Source organism: Anolis sagrei, chromosome 3 (genome assembly GCF_037176765.1).
Source record: "Anolis sagrei isolate rAnoSag1 chromosome 3, rAnoSag1.mat, whole genome shotgun sequence".
NCBI classification, from domain to species: Eukaryota; Metazoa; Chordata; class Lepidosauria; order Squamata; family Dactyloidae; genus Anolis; species Anolis sagrei.
Window position 1 is genome coordinate 147,826,626 of NC_090023.1, and position 14,728 is coordinate 147,841,353.

General features: G+C 37.4%; 1 protein-coding gene across 3 annotated transcripts in view; it reads left to right on the forward strand.

The window, feature by feature from the left end:
* Window positions 1-14,728, forward strand: part of SEC24C (SEC24 homolog C, COPII coat complex component) — a 61,546-nt gene that overhangs the window by 6,281 nt on the left and 40,537 nt on the right. For 2 of the 3 annotated variants that reach the window (XM_060769178.2, XM_060769179.2), the window contains exons 2-4: window positions 9,141-9,344; window positions 11,475-11,558; window positions 13,494-13,635. In XM_060769178.2, coding sequence (XP_060625161.1) covers window positions 9,170-9,344; window positions 11,475-11,558; window positions 13,494-13,635 — 401 coding nt within the window. In that variant the 5' untranslated portion in view covers window positions 9,141-9,169. The remainder of the gene's footprint in view (window positions 1-9,140; window positions 9,345-11,474; window positions 11,559-13,493; window positions 13,636-14,728) is intronic. The other variant, XM_060769181.2, reaches the window with a different exon arrangement.

A 14,728-nucleotide genomic window follows, 5' to 3' on the forward strand; every position in this document is an offset into this window, starting at 1 on the left:
AATATTTGAAAGGATGTTATATTAAGGAGGGGGTAAGCTTGTTTTGCCGCTCTGGAGATTAGGACACAGAAAAATTGCAGGAAAAGTGATTCAGTGTGATGGATCCGCTTTCTCTTGAGATTTTAAAAAAGAATCTGGATGGCCATCTGTTCGGAGTGCTTTGATTGTGTACTACTGCATTGCAGGATGTTGGATTGGATGACCCTTGTGGTTTCTTCCAGTTCAGTAATTCTGTGACCAAGAACACAGACAGTGGATTAGAATTAAAACATCTTCCTTGGAATTTGATAAGAAAAAGAAACATGCTTAGAATTAGTGGATTTTCTTGTTTGCTGCCCATAGGGTAAACTTCTGAATCCCCCCCCCCCCCCGGCCGAATGGTTAGTATTTTATACTTGACCAAAATAAGGTATGCTTTCCATTACAATCTTGGAAGAATGCATGTTGGGATGAATGTGACTTATTTTTCACTAATCACGGGTAAGATCCTTAGTAGATGACTAGCTGTCCCCTGCCACGTGTTGCTGTGGCCCAGTCTGTTGATCTGGAAAATAAAGTAATGAGAAAGTGTTGGTTTCTAATATATGTAATTTCTTTATGCTTGTGGGTAAACAGTATTTCTTGCTGTTTCTTTGTCAGTGTTGATGTGGAGAGTGTCTGGTTTGCCCACCCTGATACATGTATATCTATGGCTGGATGGCTCTGTCAGGAGAACTTTGATTACGTTTTCTTGCCCTGATAAAGGGAGTTTGATTGGATGGCCTTAAGTATTTTCTGTTGGTCATGAGGGTTCTCTGTGGGAAGTTTGCCCCAATTCTGTCGTTTGTGGGGTTCAGAATGCTCTTTGATTGTAGGTGAACTGTGAATCCCAGTGACAACAAATCCAAAATGTCAAGGTCTATTTTCCCCAAAATACATCTGTGTTCATATTTGGGCGTATTGAGTGCTTGTGCCAAGTTTGGTCCAGATCTATCATTGTTTGAGTCCACAGTGCTCTCTGGATGTAGGTGAACTGCAACTCCCAAACTCAAGGTTAATGCCTACCAAACCCTTCCAGTATTTTCTGTTGGTCATGGGAGTTCTGTGTGCCAAGTTTGGTTCAATTCCATCGTTGATAGAGTTCAGAATGATCTTTGATTGTTGGTGAACTATAAATCCCAGCAGCTATAACTCCCAAATGACAACATCATAATTTTTTGAGTGATGGTCACTCCTTGTGTTGTGAGACGTTTTGTTGCCAAATTTGGTGTGATTTCGTTCATTGGTTCTTTTGTTTTTAAGGTACTCATTATGCACAGAGCATTTTAATATAAATAGAAGATGAATATCTATCTTTGAAATATTCACGTTAGTTACAGCTATTTTTTAAAAAACCGAATGCTGACTTTCTCTTTAACAACTTAGTTAATATTGTGATGTATTGTAAGTGTGCTAGCGTAGGTTTAGTCTCAAAGTCAAATCAATAACGCCTGGCAGTGCATGTAAATCGGAATGGCCTGCCAGATTTTGACTACCACTCACAGCTTTCCTCAGCCTTCTCTGTATGGACTTGCTGGATTGGATGTTGCAACAGAATAGCACATGGAGAAACACATTTTAACCTTATGCTGAATCATAGTGTGATTTGGAAATTAGGTTAGCCTTCCTATCTACTCTTATGTGATAGATTTTAGGCGTTTTCATCTGAAGTGTTGAAATCGCTGTCTTGTCTGAATCAGCAAATCAATCTATATGGAAGAAGCCACCACATTCAGACTATGGGATACAAAGCTGGTTTAATTAATGTAAGCATAGTTAACATTAATTGTGGTTTGTATAATAAAATTGTGGTTGAGTGAAATTGGAAATAAAACCTTCAGATCTCCCAGCATTTGTGACAGTAGGCAAAGGGTATAAGTGTGTGTGAACACAATACTGTGTATTGTGTTTATCTGCTATAGTTTGCCATCCAAGTGTGGCCACTGAATTTAAAGATGACTTTTTCATGTAAAAGAGCCAATGTGACCATTTCTCATGTGAATATGAACACTAGAAAAAAGACAATTCTTGTTTATCTGGTGAAAATGAATCGCTATAGGTTTTCAGTAACTACCAGATCGTGTTTGAGACAGATGTGGCAGGCATTTGATTTTAATTTTCTAATCCGATTCTGTAAGGGTGAGACTAGCAAGGGCAGCTGAAATATTTTAATGGCTTTGATTCTCACTGTAGCTCAAAATATACATTTCAAGGTCTGGTTGTAAGGAACAAAACAGCACAAAATCAACAGTGATATTTAGTCAAATTTAGCATAGTTAGATCTCTGCTGTTTTTCAGGAAATCTGAAATGCGATCAAAACTCAAAAACATGATTAAAAAATATTTCAAGTGAACATATTTACTGATTTTAGGTCATTGAGTTAAATGAAATAATCCTTCCATAGGAGGATCCCCCGGTGGCGCAGTGAGCTGCTGAACTTGCTTACTGAAAGGTCGCAGGTTCAAATCCAGGGAGCGGCATGAGCTTCCTCTGTAAGCCCCAGCTTCTGACAACCTAGCAGTTCGAAAACATTCAAATGTGGGTAGATCAATAGGTACCGCTCCAGCGGGAAGGTAATGGTGCTCCATGCTGTCATGCTGGCCACATGACCTTGGAGGTGTTGACAGATAAAACTGCCTCTTCGGCTTAGAAATGGAGATGAGCACCAGCCCTCAGAGTCAGACACGACTGGACTTAATTTCAAGGGAAACCTTTTTTCCCATAGGACTTTGTTACCATCATCTTAAAATGTTTTGAAAGAAGCAGTGGTTTCTTATTAACTGTGTGACAGAGACAAGAAGGCCAAAGAGTAGAACTAATTCAGTTTGAACTTTGTCTTAATATCTCTGTTATGTTAATTTTTTACATTAAGGATTGCACAAATACTGTGTAATGACTGGTTCCTGCATTAAATAGCATTTTATAGCTCGGCTTTTATTTTATCTTGGCAAATTTATTCTTGAATCATATATTATAAATGTTGGCATATGTCTACCATTACAATCAATCTCAAACTTGACACAATCTCATACATAGCTAGTTGAAAAAAATAATTAAAATGAGCCCAAAGTCCCATATATAGTAATGGAAAGACTACAGGCTTGTGGAATGAGTGATATTTATACTGGCATGACACTGAGAGGATGTCTCACTGGCAACGGCAGTGGCACCAGAGTACACATGTTAGAACTGCACAAAAGTGGACACTGTAAACTTCTGAATGCCTTTTATTATGAAAACCCTATAGTGAGACAATTCAAAATAAAACAAGATAGTGCCAGAGAATGACCGCCACAGAGTGGAAGGCATCCAACAAACGAGTGGTGTACAGGGGAGGGCAACAATTAGCATTGCTGCTAATGATGCAACTGGATTCAAATTGAAAGGATGTTGATATGCTCAGAGGTTAAAGGAAAGTCTGAAGTCAGTATTTTGCAGTAGGAATGGGACATTTTGTGTCAGATAATTAATATTTTATTCAGAAAATGAAAACCTTAAGAAATAGGGGTGTAGCAAAAGCAGTCAAAGGAAATAATGCAAAGTCTGACCAAATCAATTCAATATGATGTCAGGAAATATCTACTGAAATAACCATAATTTAAGTTTATATTCCAACTATAAAAGAAAAAGCAGAAATTGTGCCATAGTCCAGGAAGAAACAGACCACACAGCAAAACAAGTTATCTTCTTAATCAATGGACATTTGAAATGCAGAAGTAGTAAAAAAAACAAAAAAAAAAACAGCAAGAATCAAAGACTTGTCTTAAAATCAAGAAATGAAGCAAATCAGGAGAACAATTGATTGAATTTTTCGAGGTATTTGTCCAGCAACTGAACATCAGAGGTTCCTTCTTTGGAGGCTTTTAAACAGGCTAGATGGCCATCTGTCGGGGGTGCTTTGAATGCGATTTTCCTTCTTTGCAGGGGGTTGGACTGGTTGGCCCACGAAGTGTCTTCCAACTGAATGATTCTATGATCACCTAATGGCCAGTATATAAATTAAATAAACTATGGAAGATGGAGAAACAACAGTCTCTGTGTAAAAACAAGAATTGGAGCAGATTGTGGCACTGTTAATATTAAAAATTAGATTGAAACTAAAGAACACTAAATCAACCATTGTATCAAAATAGAATCTGAAGAATATCAGAATGGTATTCTGTAAGAATTGATTATCCTGTTGCATTATCTGTACTCAGAGCAAGAGGCTACTGTCAAGGCATAGTATAGAGAGATGGAATGGTTTCTGGTTGGCAATAGGGGTCAAACAGGACTGTATTTTATTACTTTATACAGCTTGTAATAGTAACATCTGAGGAAAGAAATGTAAAAACTGGAAAAAGTAGCATCAACAATGTTCAATTTATAGTTGAACATTAAAAAAATTAAAGTAATGACCACAGATTGTTTACGTAATTTTATAAATTGAAGATAGAGACTGAAATGTTATCGTTGTGTGCCATAAAGTTATTTCTGACCAATGATGATGCCATCATTGGGGGGAGGGGGTCCCATGTCTTACTCTGAGGTTTGCTCCAGGTCACTCTGTGGTTTTACATTCTTAATTGAGATTTGGAAATCTGGTTTCCACTATGCTAGTTCTCACAGAAACAAATAATCTTCTGTATGTTGGCTCAATCATTAATCGGAATGGGGACTGCAGTCAAGAAAGAAGAAAGAGGCTAGGATTTGGAAGGGGTGCTCTAAAGGAACTAGACAGTGTATTCTTGTGAAAACTAGACAGTGAACAAAATTGATAGGAAGAATATAAACTCATTTGAAATGTGCTGGAGAAGTGTTCTGTGGATGTTGTGGGTTGATAAAAATACAAATCAATGCAACCTAGAACAAGTCAAGACTGAACATTTCCTAGAAGCCAAATTGAGACAGTTGTAGCCATATCATGCAAAGCTATGACACATTAGAAAAGATAATAATGCTTGGTAAGGTAGTAGGAAAAGAGCAAGATCACATTACTTTATAATCTCCTGAGTCTGCAAGACATGAGCACGACTGTTGATTAAAAGGTGACTTGAAGGTCTTTGATTTATAAGTTCAACATAAGTCAAAGTTGACTTAACGGTAATTCACAACAAACACATCAACCATATACAGGGTATAAAATTTTAAGAATGCAGGAAAAAACTCACTAATTTGTAAAGAGAAATGTAAGAAACACTGTAGTCAGTAAAATGTATTTTAGATTGAATAATATTGGTAAATGGATCACAAAATGAAGTTTGGGAAAATATACTCAAAAACTAAGCATGAATGATGTTGCAGAGCGGCATTTGAATCCTCCTTGACTTGTGATTAGGAGTTCCCGGTGGCGCAGTGGGTTAAAGCACTGAGCTGCTGAGCTTGTTGATCGAAAGGTTGCAGGTTCGATTCCGGGGAGCGACGTGAGCTTCTGCTGTCGGCCCTAGCTTCTGCCAACCTAGCAGTTCGAAAACATGCAAATGTGAGTAGATCAATAGGTACCGCTCCGGCGGGAAGGTAACGGCGCTCCATGCAGTCATGCCGGCCACATGACCTTGGAGGTGTCTACGGAGAACGCTGGCTCTTCGGCTTAGAAATTGAGATGAGCACCACACCCCAGAGTCAGACATGACTGGACTTAATGTCAGGGGACTACCTTTACCTTACCTGACTTGTGATTAGTTTCCTAACAGTGAAAATGACAACCTGAAAAGTCAAGGGAGAAGGAGCAGGATAATGTAGGAAGTTGGATTCCTGGTTTGTTGCTGCTTTGATATGCTTTGGGCTGAAGCTTGGACTTGAAGTCCTAGCATGTTTGAACATGACAGACCTTAAGCCCTAGTTTAGACAAAAACTAACATCTTTTTTCTTTCTGAACTCCTGATTATTATAGGTATATATGCCCCCGGTGGCACAGTGGGTTAAAGCACTGAGCTGCTGAGCTTGTTGATCGAAAGGTCGCAGGTTCGATTCCGGGGAGCGGCGTGAGCTTCCGCTGTCAGCCCTAGCTTCTGCCAACCTAGCAGTTCGAAAATATGCAAATGTGAGTAGGTAACGGCGCTCCATGCAGTCATGCCGGCCACATGACCTTGGAGGTGTCTACAGACAACGCTGGCTCTTCGGCTTAGAAATGGAGATGAACACCACACCCCAGAGTCAGACATGATTGGACTTAATGTCAGGGGACTACCTTTATCTATGTTTATATGGGCACAGAGTGGAAGTGATCATACAGCATTTGCTGATTATGAAATACAACCCAGAATTATTTGCAGTTCTGACTTACTGGGTTTTTTTTTTATTAAATACGTTTTTCCCGCCTTAACTAACAATAGTGAAAATAGGGACAGAGTTCTTGTATCTCACCATGCACCTCACATTGTTTCTTGAGAAGCCAGTGCTGAAGGGACCTAAAGCTATATCAGTATCCAGTCCTGTAGGGGAAAACAAGTATCTAATGCTGTAGAAGACTTGTATTTAAATAGCAAAATGAAGAGTGCATGCAGATTTGCCTCAAAGCTGTATTATACAGCCAAACGTTTAAATGATTATGAAGAGCCAAATTATATATCTGAAAAATAAGTCATGCCAGGATAAATTTATCAACCTCTATGGTGTTTTTTCCCTTCTAATAGCAACAAGTTTAATAGATGAGAAAAATCCTATAATTTTAGTATATGTTGGTTTCAGTAAGGCTTTTGACAAGATCCTCAGTTATATTCTTTGAGGCAAGCTGATAAAACTGGACTAGACAGTGCTACTGTTAGGTGGGTTTATAAATGGTTATCATACCAAACCAGAGAGTGCTCACCAGTGGTTGCTCTTCATTGTAAAGAGAATAAATGGGATGCCTAAGGATTCTATCCTAACCCTGTTATTGTTTATAAACAATGATGGAACAGAAGGCATACTTATCAGATATGCAAATTGGTATCCACAGAACAGGATCAGAATTTAATATGTTCTTGACAAATATGAGGGTTGGGCCAATTCTAGCAAAATCAATTTCAATGGGGATAAATGTAAATTGCAAAATCTAAGCAAATAAATTAAATGTAAATACAACAGACCTTATGACAGAAACTTTAAAGTTATTCCGGACCAGATTCTCAAAAGTACTTATATTTACTTTGTGTACCCACAAGCTGCCATTCTTGATGTTTTGTTTTAAGATGTTTTCAATTTGAAAAACCCATTAAAAGAAGATTGACATGATAATCAACTTGAAATATGTAAAGATGTCATGTAGAAGATGGTGTGAGCTGGGGCTTTTTGGGGTTTGTTTTTGTTTTGTTTTTTGTTGTTTTGTTTTTTGCTGCTGCTGCAGAGATTAAAATGAGAACCTGTGGAGTTGAATGATAAGGTCAGAGATTATCACTAAATATTATGAAAAGTGCCTTTACTGTAAGAGTTGTCCAATAGTGATTGCCTTGGAGTATGTGGTGCACTCCCTTTTTGGGAGCTATTTAAGATTAGATCAGCTGTTAGGATTTCTGGAAATTGAAGGCCAAAACATCTGGGGCCCCACAGGTTGAGAACCACTGGATTAGATTGACATTTTCATCTGTGTATTCTGCATGGCAGGAGATGTGATAATTTTTGACCTTTGCAACCATTAAGAGTATGATTTTAAAATCTGTATTACTATCTATAGAACACAGTGCATGTCATGTAGACTAAATGCTAAATCAATAACTAAAGCAAACTATGTTAATTAGTACTCACTGTGGTCATATAAATCTAGACAAAGTAAATATATGTAATGGAAAGGACTGGAATAAAACATCTGACACAGAGGGTAGGCAAATGGGATTGTCACCTAAGCTATCCATGATGCCTGTAATGCTGGGAGTGCATAGCCATAATAGCTGTTATTAACTGCCTCCCCTCTCCCCAGAAACTAATCCTAATATCCTTTTAACGGTATTTAAAATAGTTGGTCATTGATGCATTTTACAGAATGGAGTCCTTTTACTGGGATTACCTTGTATAGTGGCCCATTATATCAGAGTGCTCCTTTCTTTGTTCTTGGGCAGGGTATAGATAGTAATGGGAGGAGAAACCTGTTGATTCCATGGCACCTGTTTCTTGAATGCATGGTTTTTGGTGATGGTGGGTCCGTGGAGCCAGGCTAGTATAGAAGGGCTGATTAGGACAGTTGCTTGACTTGTGGCATATCATGGTGTATATATGAATGCAGTGGACATTTATAAGATAACAAAAGCCTTTTCTTTTCACCTAGAAAGTAGCCCCAGTTTAGTCTCAAACTCTTATTACTGGATTGGTTGCCAAATATTGTTTCTGTTTGGCATGGATATTTTATGTGCCAGAGTACCTTTCTGTGAAAGTATTTAACCACTTCCTTGTTATTAGCATGATGAAAGTGAATCATGCTAATAACAAGGAAGTACAATCCCCTTGTACTTTTACTTTTACAATTTGAAGAAGTGTGTCTCATTTTTGTTCATTTATTACATTGTCTATCTGCGTTTTAGGATAAGATGAATGTCATTAAAATATATAAAAAGGTCTGCTTAGTGGCAAGAATGTTCATTCTAGGGAAGCTTACCTTGCACACACCTTGATGTCATTCTGATTCCTAGGTGTTGTTTGTATTTGTGAAACTGCCACAACATTGCTTGATTAATGGAATTTTAAAATTTACTTCAAATTACTCATTTCTGTTATACATTTTTCTTTTATCTAGTTTTGTTTCAAATTTAATGCATTCCAAGGTATCAGGAGAGGGAGGCCACATTACATATGTATCGATTCATTAAAGGATGTCACAGCTTTGAGTTTGCATGAGTGGATCTTTTGAAGGTCATTCATTGACAGAATAGCCATAACTCAAAGTCTACTTCAGTGCAATTAACCAAAACAAACATCACTGTGAGTTTGTAGGTTTCTTCCTTCACATTACTTCTTCAAATAGCAACATGTATACAATGAGATTTCAGAATCTATTCTCCCATCCCATGTTCCTGATGCCTTCCCAGTTTTGTAACATCTTGCACGAGGAAGGGATCTGAAGACTTTGAAAGCTTTTATTGATGGAACATTGAATTTTTTTTATTGTCAAGCATAACTACTATCTTTACTTTTGGTGATTTCTAATGTGATTTTTTTCTCTCCCTTGTAGGTGAAGTCTAGTCTGGGGATGTAAACACAATGAGTGTAAACCCGCAGACTCACACAGGGCCACCCTATGGGCAACCACAGCCTGGTTATCCAGGATACCTGCCGCCTGGTTATGGAGGGCAACCAATCCCAAGTGTTCCTGCCTCTCAGTATGGTGCTTATAATGGGCCAATGACAGGATATCAACCCGCAGGCCCACCACAAGGTATTCTTTCTTGGAATCCACACCCACATTGAGCTTGACTTTTAAAAGTATTTATGGTTGTGTAAAAATCATGTGACAAATGTAAAATTGTTTTCAACCATGGGCTGGTGCCCCAGCTAGTGACCACAACTTTACATTTTAGAATTAGAATGTCTATTGAAGGTGATGTGCTTCGCCCGAAAACTTCAACAAAGTTAAGGAGCTCAATAGGTAGAGTTGTCATTATGAATGCCGCAACTCCCTGAGGGATGCCTCAGCATACACTACTAATGAGGAAGAGTTGCATAATTTAATGCTCAGTCCTCTCTTCAAACTGCATTAACTACAATACTTTGTGATGTTAGGAAAGTTTGCTACTTAGAGACCAAAGATGGTACCAAAGATGGTACCAAAGATTTCACATTGACACACTTAAACTAAAACTAATTAATATGTAGTAAAAAAAAAACATATTGCCTTGGAGCACATGTGACAGCTGTCCATAGTATGCATGCTAAGTTTTGGGTATATTGATTTCATGCTGTTAGACTTATGTTCGATAAAGGTAAAGAGACAAGACCTCCTTCACTATTAGATTTCTCTGAAGTCAGCCTGAATGGTACTGTTTGTGTACTTTCCTTTTTGGAGTCTTGGGATTATAAAGTATGCAGGAATTCATAGGAGATTTGGTTTATCCAGTTTAGCTTTAGTGAGTTTGCTCACCGAAAGTGATGAATGAGTTGACTCATCAGGAGGAAGTTAAATGTAGCAGCTGTGCTGTTGAAGAAAACCTTCATTTTTTGGCATAATATGGCAGGTAACAACAAAATGTTTTTAAAAGAAAACCCCCAATGAAAGAAATATCACCTATCCTAATTCAGTAAATGTTTACACAGAGAAGTCTCACATGGCTTTTATAAGATCATTCAGATTTGAGATAGATTTGTAAAGATGAAAGTTGCTGTGCAAAAATTAAGTGGCCTTGATATTTATGGGTAAAAAATGGTAGGTTATAATACATGTGCGACTATATAGAGATATACAAAGACATTTTAAGTTCACCATTGCAAAAAAAAAGTCATTAACATCCCTCAGTGGTCAAGATCAGTACGTTATCCAGGGACTCTCCAAGCCTGAACAGCTCAGAAGCAACTCTGTTTGTGGCAGGTGTCATTATATCTATCACCTATTTTATTTATCTACTTTGTGTATTTAATAACTCCATGGCATAGCCAGAATCTACAACGGGCTGAATAGAACAATTTTTTTTAACTGTGTGGCATCACTCTAAATTTCCACAGTTTATCACTCGGCAAACACGCGCCAGTGCTGTGTGTTGACTGAATCCAAAAGTACAATTTACCCTGTTGAAACCCACTTTTAGATTGACAAAGTACCATATGGTAGAATCTAGATTCACTTTCACTCAGAATGTAAATATTGCTTGAGGGAGGCTCTATTTGAAATAGTGTTTTTAAGTGAAATTCAGGCAGCTGTTACTATCTTAATTCATTGCTTCAATATTCTTAATTGCTAGTGTCCCACTTCTTGCTACTTTTGTCCTGAGGCATATTCTCCTGCTGAAGTGAAATATTCTTAGGGTGCATCCAGACAGGATAAAAAGACCAGAAAGATCCAGATGATGTTTCTGTTCTTCCCCTTTTTGGTTTGGATATCCATCTGTGTTTTGATTGGATAGCCATCTATGTTTTACAAAAAAAATTGTAAGCTCCCTGTACCATCAAAAACCTTTTTATATCTGCTCCTCAGATCCTATTATAAAATTGGAAGCAACAGAAACAAAATCTAGAACTTTTCAATCACTCTGAATGCATCTTGGGCATTTTTCTTTATCTTGTCAAAACATTTGTGTGGAAGTAGCACTTCCATTTCTGTGTATAAGAAGGAAATCCGAGAAAGTGTTGCTAAAACTTTGAATAACAATGTAGCTGCTAAAACACTGCTCTAACTTGGTTTCATTATTTCCTGTGCATATTATTTTAACATGACTATTGAGCAGAGGCAAATTATAGCTTTCATTTGATTTGTGGCATATGTTTACAGTTTTTGAGATCTGTTTTTGTTGGGAGTGGGTGGTGTGTGTGTACATGTATGTGTACACACAAACACACATGTATATTGTCTTTCTAGGTTACTTTCCTACACTGGGGTTTTCTTCTAAGGGCTCTCCTGTGTCTCTCGATTCTGATGCTTCTTTTGCTCCTAACTTCTTAGGTAAATGCTTTCCTTCTCATGTGGTGTCTTCTGTGAAAGAATACAATTTCTAATGTATTTTCTTCTAGAATGTGTCGCATTTTTTTCTAATGGTTAATTCTAGTGGTGATTGTGAATATGATGTTTGTATGTGTTCTTTTAGCAAGAACATTAAATCATGGCTTTCCTATATGTGTATGGCACTTAATAGATCAAAGTTTACAAGCAGATTCTACTTTCCAGTGTACATAATCTGCTGCAAAATGAATGTGTGCACAATTGTCAAATAATGTATTTTTTTTAATTCTAAGATGCACTCCTCCCATTTAAACATCTTAGAATGGTAGGTGCTTTTATATAAATACATAAATTGAAACAATCTCTTTGATAGTCCTGACAGCAGACCCAATGGAAGAAACATAAAAATCAATGGTTTTCAACCAGCAGGGCATGTACCAACTGTAAAGGGGAAAAATGGGATGTTGAGGTTCCATAACAGTCACTAAGAATTTGCTCTATTCCCCACTAACACTGAAATTGTATTATTATTACAATATACAGTTCTTTAGCAATAGATCTCATAATAAAATTAAAACTATTAATGGAATGATTTTTTGCTGTGTTTACTTCCAAGCATATGACTTGGATTTTTTTTTAAAAAAATCTTAAACCTAACATATACAGAATATATACATAATATATTTAAACATATGTCTTTCTAAAAATAATGGACTTATTATGGTGGAACTCAGGTTCTTTAATAGACTGCTTGATTGTACGATATAGAAGTTAGAAAACCTTCACATATAAACAAAAACAGCCTTAGGAAGAACATGGATAATATTTTGGGATGAAAAGATATACAGTATACAGTTTGATAAAAGTCTTATGAATATAGACGAGCTGACTGATGAAACACTTGTAAGTTAACATATAAATGCAGGTTCTAAGTTCTTGATTTTGGCAGCCAACCAATATCAAGTTTATCTTAAGCTGCAGAAAGTAATTTGTGCATCTTTGACCAAAAATAAGCCAGTAAAGTAAAATACTTGGCGACCTGACTTGCAGACCTCCTCCACTGTGTTTGCAATATCTAAAGATTTGTTTTCTTTAAAAGGGAATTCAATTGTTGTAGGTGTCTTTTTTATACATGGTTAGTGATAAGCACATTGCTTCCTTTTTGCTTTTGCTAGTATGTGTGTTACCTCAGAATAATAAAAACACTAGCTCCAAAGCCCATTTTTTAACAGTTATCCCCTTATTGCATATAGGGTCCTCCCACACAGGCGCATAATGTGGCTTGGAACTGGCATGAAAAATGCCGATTTCAAGCCACACTGATGCCACACAAGCTAGCAAAAACAAAAAAGAAGCCATGTGCCCCAAGCTTCTGTGGTGAGACAGAAGCTGGTTTGGCCAGGCTTGGCTTCCCACCCTACCTACACTTCCATGACCAGAAATCCCCCCCTTACCAGCGCTGCCTGCTCTTTTCTTCCTGAGTCTTCATAGTTAGGGAACAAAGGAGCTTGGGAAAGGACCCCCCTTCCTTTCTCCAAAACAGCTTTTGCTCCTTGAATGACAAAGTATCCCCGTATAATTCCTTACACAGGTAAGTAGGTATTGTGCAAAGCCTGCTTAGGAGTGCTATCCTCTAATAATCCCCTCTTTCTGTTCTTTTTATCCATAAATCATAACTTGTTGCAGTCCACTACATTTGGCATGTATAGAGAGGGATATAGTCTTATGCTTTATTTCCATATTGCTATTTTCTGTTTCGGCCACTCAAGGTTTTGATGTGTCATAAAGATGCAAGGCATAGTTACTATACTTTCTTGAGTTTGAGTTTATATTACTTTTAAGAAATTTCATGTCTAGTATATTAAAAGCCATTGGCATAAGAGGTTCCCCACTCTTGACTAAGTTGTATATTTCTGATACGCAATTCAATATTTATAGGTTCTCTAAGAACTCCTGCCACTTCTGGAGCAGCTGCATCAACATCTGGAACATCAGTTCCTCCCGGACAACCTCTCTATAGTCAATTTGGACAAGGAGATGTACATAATGGGATTCCTGCTTCTACAGTTCAGTTGCAAAGGTAATTATAACAGTCATCAGACTCTGAGCGTATCACTATCACTTTCTTCTGTAGCAAAACATTCTTATTTTATCATATTTTTGTAAAAGCTGATCTCATATATAAATCAAGGGCAGCTTTGGGGCTAAAATTAGGGATTTTGGTGTTGACCTATGGGTAAATCAAAGGCCATTCTGTGGAGATGGGAACATGCCAACACCACTTCAAGAGGCCAGCTGCCTCTGGCTGCCATTGCTGTCATAGCCATTTTCCTTCCCAGGCATTTTAAAAGGCCAAAAGTGTCAGCGTGATAGAGAGTCAGTGCTTCTTTTAGATTTACCCACAATAGATTAAGCTCTCACCTATCACCACTCTACTCAGAGAAGGGGACTTTTCCTTTTTTTTACCTTAACTCTTAAGGTACAGTACTACATTGATCCATGGATAATTGATCAGGGTCAACTTTTTTGACTAAAATGTCTAGATTGATAAATAATTACTGTACATGCAGTAATTAAAGCTGAGCACAAAATCCCTAACATTGTTTAGGCAATTTGTCTGCTTTTAAAACCTTGTTTTTATGGAATGTCTTGCCCTTTCCTCCTTCCCATGTTCTAAAATTTGCCTCAATCCTTAAGTGCTATTTTATCATCATTCCTTTAATTTCTCAATTTTTCACATCTACCATATCATTTTTTTTGCTTTGTTTTGTTAAAGCCAGATCCTGTAAATTGTTACTTAAAGCAAGCTCAATTTCTTGTGTCGAACTTGCATCCAAGTGTAGATGGTATTTCCTTGTAGCTTTAATTTTGTGCTTCTTGTACATCCTCCTTTCTTATCTCCATGATTCTATATCTGGCCTCCAGATTTCTCTCAGTGAAAAGATTTCCCTTCTCACCGAACAAATATATCTTCCTGAATACGCTCAATAAACATGTGGCCATTGTTAAATGCATAGTGACAGAAATTCTATGTATGAACCTTTTTCCTTTCCTCCCAAAGAAGGAGTGCTCTGCTATCTAGTGATGTAATGAGTTGAAGGGAGTTGCACTGGTGATTGTCTAATATGGTTGATTATATATGTAAGGGAAACTTGAAGGCATGGAATTTGGCT